Source organism: Mauremys reevesii, linkage group 1 (assembly GCF_016161935.1).
Source record: "Mauremys reevesii isolate NIE-2019 linkage group 1, ASM1616193v1, whole genome shotgun sequence".
NCBI classification, from domain to species: Eukaryota; Metazoa; Chordata; order Testudines; family Geoemydidae; genus Mauremys; species Mauremys reevesii.
The window spans coordinates 42,643,274-42,663,251 of NC_052623.1; the positions used below are offsets into that span (position 1 = coordinate 42,643,274).

The window sequence follows — 19,978 nt, forward strand, 5'->3', positions numbered from 1 at the left end:
AAATTCAGATTTCATAGATGACACTGATTTGTAGAGATGGCCACAGTACCTACAGTATGGTTTTTGTCTGATTTGTTGCAAATTTAAAGGAGAAATTGCAGACTCTATAATTAAAATCAGTTACATTAATTACACATTCCGACCAGGTCAGGGATCTCTACTGTAACATTTATATACCATTTGTATTTGAAATAATGAAAACTGATTCCTTATTCCATGATTGGAAATGTATTTGGAATTATTTTGGCAGTAATCGAATAGTGACATATGGAAAACTAGGGTTTGACATCCTTAATCAGTCATCCTGATATGAACAGAAAAGGTCCTTTACATAAAAAAAATTATGCTTTTGACACAAAAATGCCTGAGCTTTGATTTCTTTTGCCATCCTAAGTTTCAAAACACTTTGGTCTTATACCACACAAGCTGATAAGCGCTTTCCTGATCCAGTTAAGAAAGTACCACATTTATAGAACATATCCCCCTCCCCACCTCCAGTCCCAGTGCCCCGTGTCTCAGCCTTTCCTTGACTTCCAGTCCATCAATGTTCATGTCTTTTTGTCTGCTCTCAGACCTCTCTTCTCTGTCCTCTCTTCCATTAATATGATGGTTGATTCTGTCCATGTTTCATTCTCCTCCATCCTTGATTCTTTTGCCCCTCTCTCATACAACAAGGGCCATCCTGTCAACTCCCATCTCCACCTCATCTCCCCAACATCCACTTCCTCAACTCTTGCTTTTGCACTCTGGAGAATCTCTGGCAGATATCCTATGACCAGGCTGATGTCCTCCACTACAGAATCATTCTCTCCTCTTTCAGTTCCACCGTCTTCCTAGCTAAACAACTTTATTTCTCCAACTTAATTGAATCTCATCTTTGCAATCTCACCTGCATTTTTACCACCTTTGACTCTCTCCTCAAATCCTCACCTCATTCTGCCTCCACTTCTCAGCACAGGATCTTGCCAATTTCTTCCAAGAGAAAATTGACAAAATATTATGTGATCTTCCCTCCCCTCTTCCTCTCCTATAACTTGATCCTCATCCCATATCACAGATGCAGAAGTTTTTCATCTGTTCTCCTCCTCTAACCCCTCCACTTGCCCCAGTGACCCCATCTCATTCCAGGCCCTCCTTCACTCCCATCTCATTCCCTCCCCTCCCTTACTCTTCTCCTTAACTTCTCACTCTGCTCTGGCTCTTATACAAGCATGCTTTAGTTGCTCCCATCTTAAAAAAAACCTTCCTTTTTCCCATCTACCACCCTGTCTCTCTTCTCCCCTTTTTTCTCTAAGCTCATTGAACACACTGTTTACAATCACTGTCTGGCATTCCTCTCCTCTAATTCCATCCTAGAACCTCTTCAATCTGGCTTCCACCCCTTGTACTCAAGAAAACTGCTCTCACCAAAGTCTCTAGTGACCTCTCCCCAGCCAAAGCTCATAACCAGTACTCCATCCTCATTCTCATGGTCCTGTCAACCACCTTCAACACAGTCAACTCTGCTCTTCTTCTTGAAATATTGTCCTCCCTTGGCTTCCATGACTCCATCCTCTGCTGGCGCCCTTTATACCTCTCTAATTGCTCTTTCAGGGTACCCTTTGGCGGATCCTTCTTGTTCCCCTCCAGTGTTCTGTGAGGGCTCCACAGGGCTCAGTCCTTGGTCCCCTTCTCTTCTCCCTCTACCCCTTAGCTCTGGGTAATCTCATCTGCAAACACAAATTCAACTGCCATTTGTATGCTGACGTGTCACAGATCTTCTGCTCTACTCCAGACCTGCCTCCTTCTAAAATCTCAGCCTGCCTCATGACATCTCCTTGTGACTGTGTAGCCATCCACTCAAACTCAATGGGGTTAAAACAGAGCGCTTTAAGATGCACACTCAACACACCCGGCCTTTCCTGATCACAGTGAACAGCAACACCATCCTGCCTGTCACTCAGGTCAATGACCTGGGCATCATCTTCAACTTGGACCTCCTTCTGGGTCCTCATGATATCTTAAGTCTTGCAGAGTCTTTCTGTATAACATCTAAGATAAGCCTTCCCTATCCTTCCACACATCTAAAACTCTTGTACAGGCTCTCTTCATCTTACGTCTTGATTGCTGCAAAATCCTTCTTTCTAGCCTTAACAAACACAGTTTTGTCCCACCTGTTGTCACTCAGAATACATCTGAAAAGATCATTTTCTTAGCCTGTCACTTTGACCATATCACCCCTCTTTGTCTCCCTTTTCTCTAATGCATCAAAAATAAGCTTCTTGTCTTCACTTTCAAGGTGCTTTATGACCTATCCTTGCCCTACCTATTCTCTCTCATTTGCTGCTCAGAGGTTGGCTTCCACCTCTGATCACCAGTGATGTCAGCTTCCTTTGCCCACTCGTTAAATTTTCAAACAAACATCTTTGTGCTTTCTGCCATGCTGCCCCATATCCTTGTGAGGAACTCCTCAAAAGCATCGGCAAAGTTACTTCGTTATCCACCTTAAAACTCCTATCAGGCTGACCAATATTCTCATTGTTTCCTTGCACTTCTCCGTTAGTCTGTCTGTGTCCATCTGTTGTCTCTTTTCTTAAGCTTAAATTATAAGCATTTTGGGTCAGGGACCCATCTCTTTGTTCTGTGAGGGTACAGCACTAGCACAATGGGGTCCTGGTCCATGACTATGGCTCCTTGGTGCTGCAGTAATACAAATAATAATAATAATTCTGCAAACATGCACACAAGCAACTTCATTTACATGAGTGCTCCCATTAAAGTCAATAGCCCTGCTTACTCATGTGTACACGTTTGCAGGATTGAGACTTAAGAGCATATTGCAACTGTTGAGTGGGTTCTGAGTAAAACTAGGCAGACTGTTTCTCGCTATCACAGCAAACACCAGCACAAGAACTAGAGAAGCACAAGAAGCAGTTCTTCTTAATTTGGTGGTTTTCTGTTATTTTTACACATGTGTTCTACCTACAGCATTTCAACTACATTTCACAGTGAGAAATTAATGGAATTCCTATTCTTGTTTTCTGTAAATATCCCATTCTAAATAGGTACTCTGTATAACACACAGGCCTAATATTTAGAGTACATGTGTGTCATGACATAACCAATGCTGAGGAAAATCTCAACATTATGGGCAAGACATTTTTCACTGCATTCAACAGTTACCAAATGCTCTTCTGTTTTTAATGTGTTGATGTCTTATCAGTTGTACCAAGAACAAAATAAGACCAGAACTGACTTTGTTCCCGGAATCTCATAATTTTCAAATTGTTTCCAGTCTGATTTTCTTTTTCTGTGTTCCATCATCTTTAATCTATTGCTTTAGGATAGGCAAGTTTTGACTCTGGAGAAATTCACCTAGTTAATAAACAAGGATTACTCGCCCTCTTCACCCTCATTCTACAGCATATAACCATATCTGTCTTTGAGTATTGTAACAAGAAAAATATAAAGTCTCCTGCCTTATCTTTTTCTAAGAATGTAATTGTCACATAATGTAAAAAAGTCATTCAGAAGTTCCACAAAGTTATACAAAGAAAACTCTTTGTGTCTAGAATGTCCCAGTGAGCATATGTTGAGTTCCCTGAAGAAGACTGGTGCGTTGAAATGTTTAAACTCAGAGACTACTTTTGAGAATTACTTTCTGTACATGGGCTGACAGCCGTGACTGCTGTGAACCTGAAAGTGAAAAGAGAGAGGGGCAGAGGACTAGAAAGACACGTTTTAAGGAATATATATGGTGAATATAAATAATAAATGCTTAGGTTTTTTAAATAGCCTTTTAGATATTCAGGGGGAGAGGAGAGATTCTTCCTTGTCCATACGTTTACCTATCCCTGGCTGCCTTACACCCATTTCTTATGAAATACAGGAAACGAGGCTTTTCTTTTGTGGCGTAGGGTCTTTGTTGTTATGAGCAACATATAACTCCAGACAACCTAGCATCAGAATGATTTCAGGTTAGAATTGTTTGGACTCCATCTCATTGCTGAGGATTGATTAAAATATAGTTATTGACAAATGTAAATACGAATACAACTGAGAGAAATCTATGGGTGCGATTTTCCAAAAGCTGTCTTCATTGTCTGTCTAACTCTGCCTTCACTGAAGTCGATGGGAGATTTGCCATTAACCTCAGTGGGAGCAGAGTTAGGCCAGTGCTGTGAGCACTTTTGGAAATCAATCCCTCCCTAAATGTGTGTGCTATTTTTTTTTTCTTTTGAGGTCTGTCCAGTCTCCCTAGGTGCCCTCGACAAAAGTTACAAACACACACAAAAAACCTCTCTATAATAACTAAACTTCAGCAGTTTCATTCTATGCAACCACTACCCAGAACACCAGGGAATTAAAAATTTAAACCATCCTGTCTCCAGTAACCAAATGATCCTGGTAATTCTCTCCTTTTTTCAAATTCTTGGGGGGCGGGAAGAAACTTTTGCACTAGAATCTTTGAAACACTGTAGACTGTACTAAACTAATTGTTTCAAACTAAGATGCCCTAACCCTTCAGGCTCTTCTAGAACGCAAGTATATAGCACTTGTGTAATTCTATTGATTCATTCTGAGAGGTGCTTGTACATGAAAGCTTGCTACAAATGGGATTTAATATATCAAAATTTATATATATATATATACACACACACACACACTGTTGTGGGTCGGGCCTGCAGTCATGCCTGCACATTCCCAGCTGGGGCTGGGCAGCCTATCAGCCAGGGTCAATCACTGCCCCCAGGCTCAGGGCTGGGCGGCTTAGTGGCCAGAGTCAATCACTGTCAGGATGGGCTACCACCTCAGGGTGGGCGGTGGCCAGGATAGGGGGAGCCGGGTCCTGTTGGTGGTAGGGTTGCCTGCCACCAGCTCAGCAGTGATCTGGCCAAAACACGCCGAGCTAGCCTCCAGTTGTCCAATCAACTCCCTGCAAAGACTCCCTGGGTTACTTCCTAACCGCTTCTCCACATCTCATGGCTTCCTAGTTCCCCCGGTTCCTTCTCCCCCAGTCGCATCCAGCGCCTGAGGGTTGCTGTCAGCTGGCTGGCCTCCGCATTGGGAAGTGCCTGCGGCCCTTCAGCAGGAGCCAGCGGCACACCGCCTTCCCCTATGGTGGTCCACCCAGACTGAGCCAAGCTGCTCCCTTTTATACTGGTGTTGCACTTTGAGCATGCCATTATAGCCATGGGGGCGTGGCTTCCTCAGCCCACAGTGAAGAGTTAACCCTCGCAGTCCCAGTGAGCAGCATGCACACCCCATGTCTCTCTCTCTCTCTCTCACACACACACTCACACACCCCACATTTATTCTTTCTCCTATTGACTCAAACATTGTGGAACTAACAAGGTAAATTAAGTGCTTCCTGGAGGTATAATCTGTAGATATAAAGGTGTATTTGCTACTGAGATAGATTGGAGAGTGAGCAACCTATTTAATTCTGAAAAGTAGAAACTGAAATATAGTACTTCTTACAACTTCTGTATGTTCTGTAGTTCTGAAATATGCCCATGACAGGAATAGTTGTCAACATAAATTCATTTGTCTCTGTTACATGGTAAAAGGGTATATGGGAGTGTAGGTAATAGGGTTACATCAGCAGTGCAATAACCAGGCTTGACACAAAGATATGGTACAGAATGCTGCGATAAATATGGAAATGCTGAAATAATTCTCTTCAATGTTTACATGAAACCACTTGGAAAGATAATGAGACAACATGGGCTCCTCTGCCAACAGTATGCTAACGACATTCAACTGCATGTTTAAGCATATTTAAGGTGTTTGCATAAAATTAGGCACTTGCATCAGGTAATCTACTACCAGTATTTATAATTTATATTTATACACCTCTACCCCGATATAACGTGACCCGATATAACATGAATTTGGATATAACGCAGTAAAGCAGTGCTCAGGGGGGTGGGGGAGGCTGCGCACTCCAGCGGATCAAAGCAAGTTCGATATAATGCGGTTTCATCTATAACGCGGTAAGATTTTTTGGCTCCCGAGGACAGCGTTATATCGAAGTAGAGGTGTATTAGTATTAAAATCACAAGCATTCCTCATCAGTTGCTACCAGAGGCAAGTACATCATTAATGAATGCTAAAGGTGACAGATCTCAAGATGTATTCAGTGTTTTAATATAGTTACATGAATATTTCATGAGAATAACTGTTAGCAAACTCAGACCAAGAATTCTTAAACAAAACACAATACTTTTGTATTCAGTTTCCTTAGTCAAACAGAAAAACTGAACCATTGTGCATTATATAAATTACTATAGATAGAATTGACAGTACAGAAATAATTTCCCCCCAGGAATCCGTAAATGGCTTAAGTGTTTGTGCATACAAATTGCAAGTCAAGATAATTTAATGTAATCAGATAAGAACTAAAGTTAATTCATAAAACATTTTCTATGTGTACACACATTTTCATGGTATGTTTTCTGCCCTCCCTTTTTATCTCACTTTGTTAAAAATGTTTTAGCTAGTATATAACAGAGGACAAAGGTTGTCCTTATTCAAGTAAACATTTGACTTTGAGCTTATTTGTCAGATATGGTGATGAAGTGCCATTCAATGAACATCATTTCTTTAATAGATTTTCAGCCTCTATGTATCTTCTAGAACAGGGCTATCAAACTCCTGACCTGGATGTGAACACTAGCCTGCTTGAGATATCTATCTAACCCCATCACATGTTTGCATTCTCCAGGGCACAGGCTTTTGATTACAAAAATAATGTAGTTGCTAGTCCACATGGTTACAAAGATACCTTCTTAAAGTGAGCTGATATCATTCTGTCTTAGCCTACCTCAACAGCTCTAGAAGATGTGACCTATACCATTCATCTCAGTGGCACATTAATTCTGAAGTTTAATGATGACATTGTAGGGGTACGATTTTCAAATAACAAGTTTTCAATCCTGCAACTAATTTATGCATATAGGTAAATAATTGCAATGCAAACTGGGTAACTGTATTTGCAAATAACCAAATGAACAAAGGGTAGAAAGCGGATTAGTGACTTAAGGGAACTATTCACATGTTTAAATGTGCTTAAATGCTTCACAAGATCAGACCTAAATTTATAGGGCCTGAGTCAGCAAACTATGTTTGCTCTAAGATCAGTCCCATTTAACTCAATGGGACTACTCCTATGCATAAGTGCTTTCAGAGCCAGGGGCATATTCTGTCCTTAAAGCTTTGTACAAATAATTCTCACTGACATCAGTGGACGCTCTCTGTGGTTGAGGGTAGCTTGCTTTTTTTATCTAAATTAATAGACCCAGTCCATGGGCCAGAGTTAAACATGATAATTTGTTCCTCCCCTTGACAGAATGAGTTTAGCAACGCAGGGTCTGTTAGGTCCCATTACCCTCAATAGTCTAGACCAGCAGTCCTCAACGCAGTGCCCATGGGCGCCATGGCGCCCGCCGGGGCATTTATGTGCGCCCGCCTAGTGCCCAGCACGGGAGAGAAGCTGTTGTCCCGCGCCTGCCGGGGACCGAGTGCTGCGAGCTCTGGTGTTCTCTGTCCTCAGGGCTTCTCTCCAGCTTCTCTCTGGATTCATATATTATGTAATATTAAATATGATGTTTTTCATATTATTTAATGTACAAATACAAAATAAGCCTTGAAAAATTGTTGGCGCCCGCCACACACTTCTGAAAACATGAATGTGCTACTGGCCACAAAAAGATTGGGGACCACTGGTCTAGACCTCTAACTTTTCCTTCTTTCTATGATAAAACTTTATTCTCATTTGTGCTAATGGAACCTTGAAAGTTACTTTGTGCTTTTTAAATTAGAGCTGGTCAAAATATCCATCTGTTCTGAACTTAATCCATTTTCTGATTAGTTTAGAAGGAACCACTCCTAATTCTGTGAATGTATCTTTTGATTTGTAAGTATTTGCTGAATACTTGTATAGATTAGCTGAATTTACTTTGACACATGTGCATTCTATGGGTTGCTTGACTTGTTTGCTTCAACTGCTCAGTATTTGTTACTCACAGTGGATTATGTGAAAATTCAGTCACGTAGTTTCTGCTTCCTGTCTGTATGACTGAAACTTATGAAGCAGGAGTGAAAAAGGAATTTATTATTGTTAATCTGTGGAAGATGTATAATAATATAAGCATTTATTAATATTTAATACATATACAACAGGTGATACTCTTAATATCAAATATTACTTTATGAATTCTGACTAAACAAATATGGCATTTTTGTCATTTATTTCTTTAGTTGTCATTCAGTTTGAATATTATCTTGAGTAGTTCTTTGCAAGTTTCAGTCTAGAACAGGGGTCTCAAACACGCGGCCTGCAGGGCTCTTCTGTGCGGCCCACCAAGCTCCCTGCGCCCCCCAACCCCTCTGCCTACCTCCAGGCCAGGAGTGGGAAACTACAGCGGCCCGCGGGATTGCCCCCCATGATGCCGCAAGCCCCGCGCCGCTCCCTTAAGTGGCTGGCAGCATGTTCCTTTGGGCTGGAGGGGAGAGGGAAGGAGGCAGAGGGCTCCTGCATTGCCTCGCTTCAAGGTACCGCCCCCCGCAGCTCCCATTGGCCAGGAACAGGGAACCGCAGCCAATGGGAGCTTTGTGGGAAGTACCTGGAGGAGCAGCAGCGGAGCCCTGTGCCCACCCCCGCTCCTCCAGGGGCCATGGTTCCTGCTGCTTCCTGGAGCGGAGCAGCGCGTCGCGGGGCCAGGAGCCTGCCCTGGCCCTGATGCGTGCTGCTGCCACCCTGGAGCCACTCTAGGTAAGTGGCGCCAGGCCGGAGCTCGCACCCCACACCCTTCCTCCACCCCAACTCCCTGCCCTGAGCCTCCGCCACACCCCACACTCCTCCTGCACTCCCTGCCCTGAGACACCTGCTGCACCCTGACCCCCTGCCGCACCCCTCACCCCTCTTGCACCCGACCCCCTGCCACGTCTATTCAGTTGGTTATTTTTCCTTAGGTAGTTTGCAGTGCTGCTGAGGGCTTGTCTACGCTTGAAACACTACAGCAGCATAGTGGCAACACTGCAGCTGCTCCTTTATAGTGTTTCAGGGGAGATATTACCTGCGTCGATAGGAGGGGTTCCTCCACTGGCGTAGGTAATTCTTCCGTCGACATAGCACTCTCTTACACTGATGGTAGCTTAATTGTGTCACTCCAGGGTGTGGATTTTTCACATCCCTGAGTGACATAGCTGGGTCAACCTAACTTTTTAGCGTTGACCCAGCCTGAGCCTCACGTTGCTTTTAGTGGTTTATATGCACCACACTCCAACCATACAGTTTCCCTTATTGGTATTTTAAATTACTCTAGAATACAATGCACTAATGTTGAGCATGCTGCTTCTAACAGGAAACCTGCTTTTTCATTTCCGCTTGCTCACTCTCTATGACCTTTTCAGTACACTCTGGGAGCTTCATTGTGGGGAACATTAAGGGGATTCCTGCAGTGGTGACTAATTCACACTCTCCTCGCTATTTCCTTGCTGTCTTTGTGCATCCAAAGATCTTCAAGAAAACTTTTCTGGGAAAAGCACAAAGGGATTTTTGCTCTGGTGAGGGGTGCACATACCTAATACAGTTATTGGAGATGGATGAAAAGGGGAAAATAGAAATAAAAGGATCATTAAATGTTAAGCATGTACATTTTTATGATAAATTACTGTAAAGTCAAAGGCAACTTTAAAAAGAATATTATTGTGGGAATTCTTGTCATAGAAGTGCTATTTAGGTGCATAAAGAAAATATGGCAATGTCTTTGTTTATCTATACTTGTATTTCATGTTCTCTTTTCAGTATAAGAATGAATGAATCCAGGATTCATATTGCTTAAAATAACCTAGAGGTGTCTACAAGCTCTGTTTGGTTTGATTTGCATGCATGTAGAGCCACATCTTCCCTCAGTCTGCCTTCTCACCCCATGCCTGTAAGCAGATAGACTAGTAAAATTTATGATGGCAGTAGGTCCAAGTATATTCCCCAAGACCCTTGGATGGATTCAGCACTTCTAAGGAACCCATCAGACTCTGCCAAACTTTCCCAGACTCAGCAGAGGATTCTGAGAGGTGTTGAGTACGTGCAAGGGAAGGATGTGGGCTTAGTGTGGGCAGGGAGAGGAGAGGATAGGTTGGAGAACACTTATCATCCACTGTGGCTATCAGAACTCCCTTGAAAAGTTAATGCATCCTTAAGTTGCATTCACTCTTTGGCATGTCATGGCTTATAGCTGCAAGGAAACCTGACTGAGTTTTAAATCAGTCTGTTTTGTAAAACACATGCTACAAAACCGATTAAGCTGTGCACATCCCCATGTCTTTTTACACTCTCTCAGAAATACATTCAGTAGTTTTAAACTCTCGTCACACATCTGCTCTCAGATGGGTGTTTTTAAGTTGCTGCCAAAACCTTTTCTGGATTTGGTAGATTTAAACCAAATTATTTGAAAATGCAACATTTGAACATAAATTCTCTGGTTTTATTTTTGAATATCTTCTTTGTTCAACATTGATCCTTACTAGCAGTGAGAGAACACCGCTGATGGAGAATGAAAAGAATCAGTTCTCCCCGACTGCAATGGCAGTAGTCTTGATGCATGAATTTGAAGGTGGTGGTGTTTCCTTAGAGCACTTTTAGTACTGGGAGAGCTGAAAATCTGGAGTTGTCTGTTTTAGTCTGTAACTCTTCATTCTCCTTCAGGAAGCAGAGGAGGCCTTTCTGGATTATAGTGGAAGTGAAGAGGAATTTGATCCAAGCACCCTTCCAGATCCTGATAAATACAAAGGCTCTGACCAAGAGGCTGATCTGGATACTGAAGACAGCGATGGGTATGTTTTCTAACTTGAAGCACATTTTTTCCCATTTTTCCTTCTCTTTCCAGAAAAAAAGATGCAAAGATATTAGAGTGTATCTGTAAAATGCCTTAGCTCAGCTTTCATCAAAAGAAATACAGCAGAGGTGCTGTATATATTTCTTGTTTTGCCAAAGGTCATTTCTCACATTCATTTGGAGATGTTTCTACTTTTGAATGCTGCTTTGTTTAGATGTTGCAACAGGAACATATTTTAAAGGGTTTTTGAGTGCTCCCAAGAATTCCCCTTTTAGTTTTTTTGGCTGAGCAGGTGCTGAACACAAATTAGCTCTTATGAGTTTAGCCTAAGCAACCTCATTTATTTAGCCATGTTAGATTTAGGATTATGAGTCAGCGTCAAAGGGATCTCAAGGAGAATATTCAAACAAAAAAACGTTTGACTAATTCCCCGGAGTTCATTGTGAAGCGCAGAAATAAATTTCTGTACAATCACATCACAAATTTTATTTGAAAAGAAAACGAAGTCATATTAAAGTCATAAAGTATATTGGGAATATATTTAATAAATGTGTTTGAGATGAAGCATGTGAGGAACAGAGAGATTCAGTGTCATTTGGAATAGTTAGCAATACAAATGAAGTTGAATCTGACCAGAAACATGTGCTATGGAATTAACTCTGGGTTAAAAAATATAGTAAATTCAAAATACACCTCTACCTCGATATAACGCTGTCCTTGGGAGCCAAAAAATCTTACCGCGTTATAGGTGAAACCGTGTTATATTGAATTTACTTTGATCCACCAGAGTGTGCAACCCCGCCCACGCAGAGCACTGCTTTACTGCGTTATATCCAAATTCGTGTTTATCGGGTGGTGTTATATCGAGGTAGCGGTGTAGTTCCCTGAAGTATTTTTAAAATATACTTTTTATTCTGAGAGATAATGGTGCAGGTTGGAAAGGGGTGAGGACCCACAGTGTGTTATGTTAGCCTACTGCATTTCTTCAGTACACATATTGTAGGATTGCCCAAAGATCCTGGCTGAAATCCTGGCCCCATTTAATTCATTGTGGGTTTTACCATTGACTTCAGTGGGGTCAGGATTTCATACCCTGTTTCTCTTTGGTAAACAGAGGAGGTCCTTTGTTATAGGCTCTGATGCATCCTGAAATCATGACAGTGGCACTTGGTGCATTAGACTGGAAGGTAGATGTTTATTTTGCCCCCTTTGACTCAACAGGAACTTGTAGTTGTCAATTGTATAAGTATCTTTTGCCTTCAGGTCTCAATCAGTTAAAATTACCTAGGCTAGATTGTTGCTAATCCTAATGTGGCTTCAAGGTAGGGAGAGAAGAGAGGTAGTGGTTAGGGCTACCCAGATCCTGACTCTGGATTACTACAAACAAGCCAGTAGCATGACTTTCCCCACCAATATGCTAGCCTATAGAACTGGCCAGGCATCAGTGGGAGGGAAAGGAAGCTTGCATCCTTTTCTGAGATGCAGTAAATTACTTCTTCCCATTGACTCCGAATCAGTTTCTTCCTGGTTTTACCCTCTGGCCTGATGCAGCACCTTGCCACCTCTTACTCAGGGCTGAATGTGGAGACTCAATCTAGCCTTCTGAGAATTAGCAGAAAACATAAAAGGAGACGCACAACAAATAACTAACCATTTAAATAAATTCATCTAGTACAGGGGTGGGCAAACTACGGCCTGCCAGCTGTTTTAATCTGGTCCTTGAGCTTCCGCTGGGGAGCGGGGTCTGGAGCTTGCCCCATTCCGGCGCTCCAGCCAGGGAGCAGGGTCGGGGGCCGCTCCACGCGGCTCCTGGAAGCAGCGGCATGGCCCGTCTCCAGTCCCTACGCATAGGGGCAGCCAAGAGGCTCCGCTCTGCACGCTGCCCCTGCCCCATGTGCTGCCCCCACAGCTCCCATTGGCTGGGAACCACAGCCAATGGGAGCTGCAGGGGCGGTGCCTGTGGATGGGGCAGCGTGCAGAGCCGCCTGTGTGTAGGAGCCAGAGGGGGGCCATGCTGCTGCTTCCGGGAGCAACTTGAGATAAACGCTGCCTGGAGCCTGCACCCCCGAGCCTCTCCCCGTACGCCAACCCCCTTCCCGCACCCTTGATCCTCTTCACGCCCTCTAAGCCCCTTGGTCCCAGCCCAGAGCATCCTCCTGTACCCCAAAGCTCTCATCGCCAGCCCCACCCCAGAGCCCGCATTCCCAGCCCGGAGCCCCCTCCCACACACTGAACTCCCACACCCCCAACCAGAGCCCTCATCCCCTCCCACATCACAGCCTCACTTTTGTGAGTGTTCATGGCCTGCCATACAATTTCTATTCCCAGATGTGGCCCTCGGGCCAAAAAGTTTGCCCACCCCTGCTCTAGTATGTGCTGAGCTTCCGCGATAGCTTGGGTCAGCCCATGGTAGGGATAGGGGAGTGATTTTATACTAATAAAAGTCTGTCTCCTCCTCTTGACCTGACTGTGGGAGCGCTCAGGGGCGGCTCTAGACATTTCGCCGCCCCAAGCACGGCGTCATGCCGCGGGGGGTGCTCTGCCGGTCGCCAGTCCCGCAGCTCCGGTGGACCTCCTGCAAGCGTGCCTGCGGAGGGTCCGCTGGTCCCGCGGCTCCACCGAAGCTGCGTGGGACCAACGGACCCTCCGCAGGCACTCCTGCAGGAGGTCCACCGGAGCCCCCTGCCGCCCTCCCGGAGACCGGCAGAGCGCCCCCCGCGGCATGCCGTCCCAAGCATGCGCTTGGCGTGCTGGGGTCTGGAGCCACCCCTGGGAGCGCTTAGCACATATTGGAGGAGTTTTGTTAAAATGATTAGCAAGCTGCCTTTAATGTATTAGTAGAGACTCAGACATCCAGCTATAGTGGACGAATGCATCTACTAGAGGTTGATTGCTTAGAGCTGAAGCAGCTAAGTGTGATGAAACTCTTTTTCTTAAGATCCCCTTAAATGTCTAGTTACCACAGGGATCTCCTAATGACCACGGATGAATGGATTGATGGTTGGTTGGTTTTTGTTTTGTTTTTTGCATACTTACTGTAGGGGAAAGGCAATAGGCTTAAGGATACATTTCAGCTTGGATTCATATATGGCTTTCTTGTTTAAGCAATACTTAGTATGTGTTTAACAATTTTCTGTTGTATTTCACTAGTTAAAATTTTGTGTTATCTTTTAGCTAGTAAAGGCTGACTTGGCAAAGTCTTGATCTATTGTATACGAATATTTTTAGAGGATTTTGACACAGTCAATTTAAAAATCAGTCTTCACTCTGGAGCACTAAAATGTCCGTAAAAGAGATTAAAGAGAGCTTTTTTCTCTGTTGTTTTATGTTTTCTTTACTTTGTGTACCTGACAGCGCTTCTCCCTAGTCAGCTAGTCCGCAGTCCTGCAAATACAGCAACTCCTCTCTTAACGTTGTAGTTATGTTCCTGAAAAATGCAACTTTATGTGAAACGATGTTAAACGAATCCAGTTTCCCCATAAGAATTAATGTAAATGAGGGGGTTAGGTTTCAGGGAATTTTTTTTGCCATTATATACATATACAGTATAAGTTTTAAACAATTTTAAACAAACAGTTTAATATTGTACATGGCAATGAATGATTGTGAAGGTGGTGAAGTCAGAAGGTGGAATATTTCCCAGGGAATGCCTTGCTGCTAAATGATGAACTAGCACTCGGCTGAGCCCTCAAGGGTTAATACGCTCACACTCTACAAGGCAGCATGGACTGAGGCAGGAGGGAGGAAACACAATAGATGTAGGGCAGTAGCTGCAAACACTTCCCTGCAAAAACTGAACATGAAGATGATGAGCCCATGCTATCCAGCTGGAGCGCACCACTCCCTCCTCCTGACAGCAGATGCACGGCTGCACAGGTGCTGACTTTCCAAAGTGCTGGGGGGTGCATGCATGAGTGAGAGAGAGACATGCATTACCCCTTTAAGTACGCTGACTCCACTTCAAGTAGGTTGCCCTTTTAAACAGATCAGCCAGTTCAGACAGGAAGCAACAGCTTCCAGCAAGCTCCCTCCATTCTGTCCCTGGCCCTGTCCCCCTCCTCTGCTTTGTGGAGAGTGGGGCAGGAGCAAGGGGACATCCTGATATCAGCACCCCTCTTCCCCCTCCCCCTCCAGCAAGCAGGAAGCTCCGGGGAGGAGCTCCAAGGCAGAGGGCAGGTCAGGAGCAGCAAGGCAGTGTGGGGAGGGCCACCTGAAGTGCTGCTGGGCAGCTGCTGAACCACATTCCTTATAGAGAATTTAGGGGAGTTGATGCCAGCCCCCCTGGTTCTAATCCCCATAAGGAGGGGCTACTCTTCCAGAGAATCTTGCAAGCAGTGGACAAAGCAGGCAGCTGCCAAACGACGTTATAAGGGAGCATTGCACAACTTTAAACAAGCATGTTCCCTAATTGATCAGCAACGAAACAACGTGAACCAGGACGACTTTAAGTGAAGAGTTGTTGTATATAAGCTTGCAAATAGAGTAGCTCCGATGAGCCGGATCCTCAGCTGGCATAAATCAGCATAGATCCATTGGAATCAACAGCTGATGATCTGGCCCACCAAGTTCAACATGAGCACTTGTATTTAAAATTAAGCACATGGATGAGTCTTTGCTGGATTGGGGCCTTGGTCATTTGGCCTTGTGTGGTTCTTTTTACACAGCAAGATGGAAAAAAAGTTTAAAACAGGGAAACTTAATTGTAAGACCACAGAAATTGAGATGGGGTCACATGATGATTAAAACTTTTAATTTTTTTTTTAATTTGCTAAATTCAAGATGGCAGTGTTCCTTTCACCAACAGGATCATAGATGATAAATTGTCCACATGGGTATAGTTTAGCCCTTTTTATTTTTGCATATTGCAGTTTTTGTTCACCCTATATAGACAGAATTGATTTATCAATGAATGTTTCTTGAAATGTGGAGTACTTGTGGTATGTCACAAGTCTTACAAAGCAATGAATCATAAATAGAAGTTGGGCTAAAGAGGCAACCATTGGCGCTGATATGTAGAAAATAGAATCAATATATGGATGGGCTAACAAGTCCAACATATATTTTAACATTTGAATTCTTTGTGCTATGCATTAAGGTTGACAGCTGACAGCGTACCATGTGTTAAACTAATTTTATCACAAGCAATTATTTTTCATTCTCAAAATGTAATGTAAATATATTGCCGAAGTTATAACTGTATGACTTTAAAATAATGCGAGGAACAACGTAGGTGAGGCAATAATCATTGGATAAAAGATATTAACTCACTCACCTTGTCTTTCTCATATCCTTGGACCAACATGGCTACAACAACACTGCAAAGAACTTTAAAATAATGTAGCGTGATAAAGAGCATTTTCCATACTGGAAAAATATTTTTTTAATTGTTAACTAACTTCATTGTGTACCTCGCCGAAGTTTAAATACATAAATAAATTAAAAATGTAAATTGGTTGGGGGCCAGTTTATTCATAGATTGTTTTAAAGTAGTGAAAACTGTTTTCTTGCTTTTTTATAACTTTACATTGCAAAAGTTCAGTTACTTTGAAAAATGCATTTAATCTGATTTTTGGAATCTAGTCATGCTTGAAAGTTGATTAGTCTGTAAAAGTCACATTTCAAGTAAGTTTGATTTGTAGCTGGGCATCACATGCCTTTTTATGTTCCTTTCCTATCTAAGCTAATACATATTTGAAATTCTTACCAAGTAATAAAAAGATGATTAATCCAAATTATATGTTTGAAAGTTTATTAGCAAGTCAAATTTAAATTCTTACAATTATTCAATTCCTGTAACTGTGTCCCTTCCAGAGGAATTTGTACAATATAAATTCAGTTGTTACTGTAGCTTTCATGTGCAAAAGCACATCATGAACTGAAAAAAATTGCCGGTTCCTAATATTCACGTTTATTTTTGCCATGAAAACCCCACTGACTGTTAAAATTGAGGGAGTTTTAGCTTTATTTTTATTATTGCAAAGTTGACTAGCTCAGTTTTGCTAACTTGAGTAAAAGGTTTTCTGTGTGAACTTGTCATGTTGTCAGTTCTGTGCCATGGGAATTATGATCTGCTGGGCTGTGTTTTGCTGTCAGTTCTGGGGTTTAAACTTTCTGTGGCTAGCAGTAGGACATTCTCAGTGGAGCAACCATGCCTCAGGAACCTGCTGTCATGGGACTCCATCAGAATCAGAATCTGGCATGCTTCAGAGCACAGTGTAAGACCCTTTTGTTAGCCAGACTTTTCATAGACTTTATAGTGAGATGGTACTAAAAGTACTCGCCAAAGGGGTTAAAAAAAATTTGTATCCATTTTTTTGCTTCTTTATGATTTTATGAATAAGGCCAGATTCTTTTTTCCTTTCACTGTAGAAATATCATGAAAGTCGTCTTGTCTTTGTGTTTACCAGACGATTAGAGAAGTGGAGTGCAAGCTTCCTCAGCAATAACTGCAAAGGCAGGAATGCTGAGTCTTTAGGAAATATAAATAAATAATATAATATTCTCCAAAGTTTCCCTCAGTTGTTTAGGCTGAATAGGTGTTAACAAAGACAAACCAATGCTACAGGGTTAAATAGTATAGCTAAAGATGATATTAGGGACACTCCTGAGAAAGAGGCAGCAGCATTTGGACACTGCCATGATGGTGAGGGGGAGGGGGGAAGGAGAGGAGGCAAGAGCCTGTGAAAAAAGTCAGATTCCCCCTGCACACAAACACGTGTCATGGGGTCTGGATATTGGGGTGATCATGCTGTCAATGACAGAGAAAGAGGGGAGTCAGAAAGGCTTGGGAGGGAAGACTTCTCCACACAACGTGCAGTCAACCTGTGGAACTCGTTGCTAGTGAATGTTGTGAAGGTCAAAAATATAACAGAGTTCAAAAAAGAATTAGATAAGTTTGTGGAGAATAGGTCCATCAATGGCTCTTAGCAAAGATGGTGAGGGACACAACCCCAGGCTCTGGGTGTCCCTAAATCTTTGACTGCGAGAAGCTGGGACTGGATGACAGAGGATCATTGCCTGTTCTGTTCATTCCTTCTGAATCACCTGGCATTGGTCACTATAGGAGGACAAGATACTAGGCTGGATGGACCATTTGTCTGACCCAGTGTGGCTGTTCTTATGTTCCTATGAGAGCATTCAGTTTTGGCCATGTTTAAGTTTTAGCTGGTTGTGAGACATCCAGAAAGAGAGATCAGAGAGAGAAGCCAAGGTTAAGGATTAGATTGAGAGAGAGGTCAGGAGTGAACAGATAGATTTAAGAGTCAGCGGTGTAAAGATGGGAATTGAAGCCAGGTGAGTGGCAAAAATCACCCAGTGTATGCGTAAGAGAAAGAAAGAAATGAGCCGTGGGTGAAGCTCTGTGGTATTCCATAAAGAATAGGAGGGAAGAAGAGGGCAGGGATGACCCACTAAGGAGATGCTGATAGGTAGATGCTGATAGGTAGGAGTAGAACCTGGGGAAGCCAGAGCCATACAATCCAAGGAAGAACAAGATTTCAAGGAGTCTCTGAATGGACAGTATTAAAGCAACTAACCCATCAAGATTGGAGTTGGGGGCCTGAGACTTGGTTCTGAGGAGGTCATTGAGAGGCCTTGATGAGGCAAGGGGGGTTCTGCAAGTGATTAGAGAAAGAGAGCAGGGAAGAAACCTTGGTGTCAGTAACAAAGGGGAAGGGCAAAGGAGGGTCCATTATGGCAACACAAATGAGGCTGCAGCAACTCCTGCTAGCTTTAAAGGAAAACTATCCAGCTGAAATGGCTAATATTCAAAGCATAAGGCTTCATCCTACAACTGTCTTCAAAGATGGATCATCTGTCCATGGTTTTGAAGTCAAGAAAGGTATTAATCTTTTCTTTCCCCAACATTTCTTTCACCGGGACGCGAGAGGGGGAGTTGTACAATATACTAGATAATTTGCTTTTGAATAAAATATCCTTCTAACTACACTTCTACCAAATTAGTAATTAATTACTTCAAGCATGTAATATACGATTAATTTTTGTATATCTAGCAACATTCATCATGTTTGGTTTAAGGCTATCTTAATGTGAATTGTTAATGAAGTAAAAAATTTGCAGTTGGTTGAATAGGGCAGAAAAGAAGCAGCTAGATATCCTAGATATTCATTGCGCAGTTAAATTGAATTTCTAATATTTTTAATCCCTCAATCTTTTTCAATAAAAATGTGAGCTAGAACAAAGTTGTGATTGGACTTGTTGTTACATTCTGTTAATCTTTAATATGTAGGACTATTCATCTTTATGTTAGCTCCTAGGTAGGTCAAAGTGGAATAGATCTCGGAATTGGGAGAGGGGGAAATGGGATGAATAAATTATATTTGCTGTAAAATCATTAGCTGTGTCATTTTTACTGTAGTCAGTCCTGTGGTCTGCCATGAGCTGACAGCTGTGCTCATAGAGGTCACCATTTAGTGCTGCTGTTATGTATAGCTCTGTTTGCTATGTCAATGACAAGTGAAGTTGCCATTTCTTCCTCCTCCTTTAACACATTAAATCAGGATGCTGTGAGCGATTCTGTTGACCCACTAGGTTTTGTACTGTTCTTGATTAGTCTGCAATATCTTTTCTTATGGTCTAACTTGCCTTCAAGCCATGTTGTTCCATCTAAGAGATGTTCCTGTGATATTCTGGAGGAAAGAACTTAGTATGACTATGGTCAGAAAAGCTCTTTAAAATCAGTTTCACACATCCCAGGTGAGTGCCATAACCACCTGGCTATTAACTATTCTAAAGTGAATCACCTGCAGTCTTTCCTGTTGGAACTGTTCTTCTTTGTATAATCAATAATGGGATGCGGGAGACCTGGATTCAAATCCCTGCTCCAAATAAGTCACAATGGGGCATTGAACCTGGGTCTCCCACATCCTAGGTGCCCCCACTAACAAGCTACTTGCTATTCTCAGGTGGGTCTCTTTCTCTATCTGGTAATGATCCAGAAATGCCATCCTGGATCTGAAAAAATCTTTCTGTTGAAAGTTTAACTGAACTGACTATTTCCCCGCAAAAAGTTCCAGTTTTGACAAATCAGCATTTTCTAGCACAAAACTGTTTTGTTGAAAACTTCCCAACCAGCTCAAGGGGTCATAGGAAGTCATGACTCAGGGCCCAAGTAAGTGACTTACTTGTAGTGAATTTAC

At 42.7% G+C, this 19,978-nt stretch overlaps 1 protein-coding gene across 1 annotated transcript in view; it reads left to right on the forward strand.

The window, feature by feature from the left end:
- DDX10 (DEAD-box helicase 10) overlaps positions 1-19,978 on the forward strand; it is a 332,788-nt gene that overhangs the window by 301,542 nt on the left and 11,268 nt on the right. Inside the window, exon 17 of the mRNA XM_039520516.1 lies at positions 10,691-10,818. Within this exon, the coding sequence (XP_039376450.1) occupies positions 10,691-10,818 (128 nt within the window). The remainder of the gene's footprint in view (positions 1-10,690; positions 10,819-19,978) is intronic.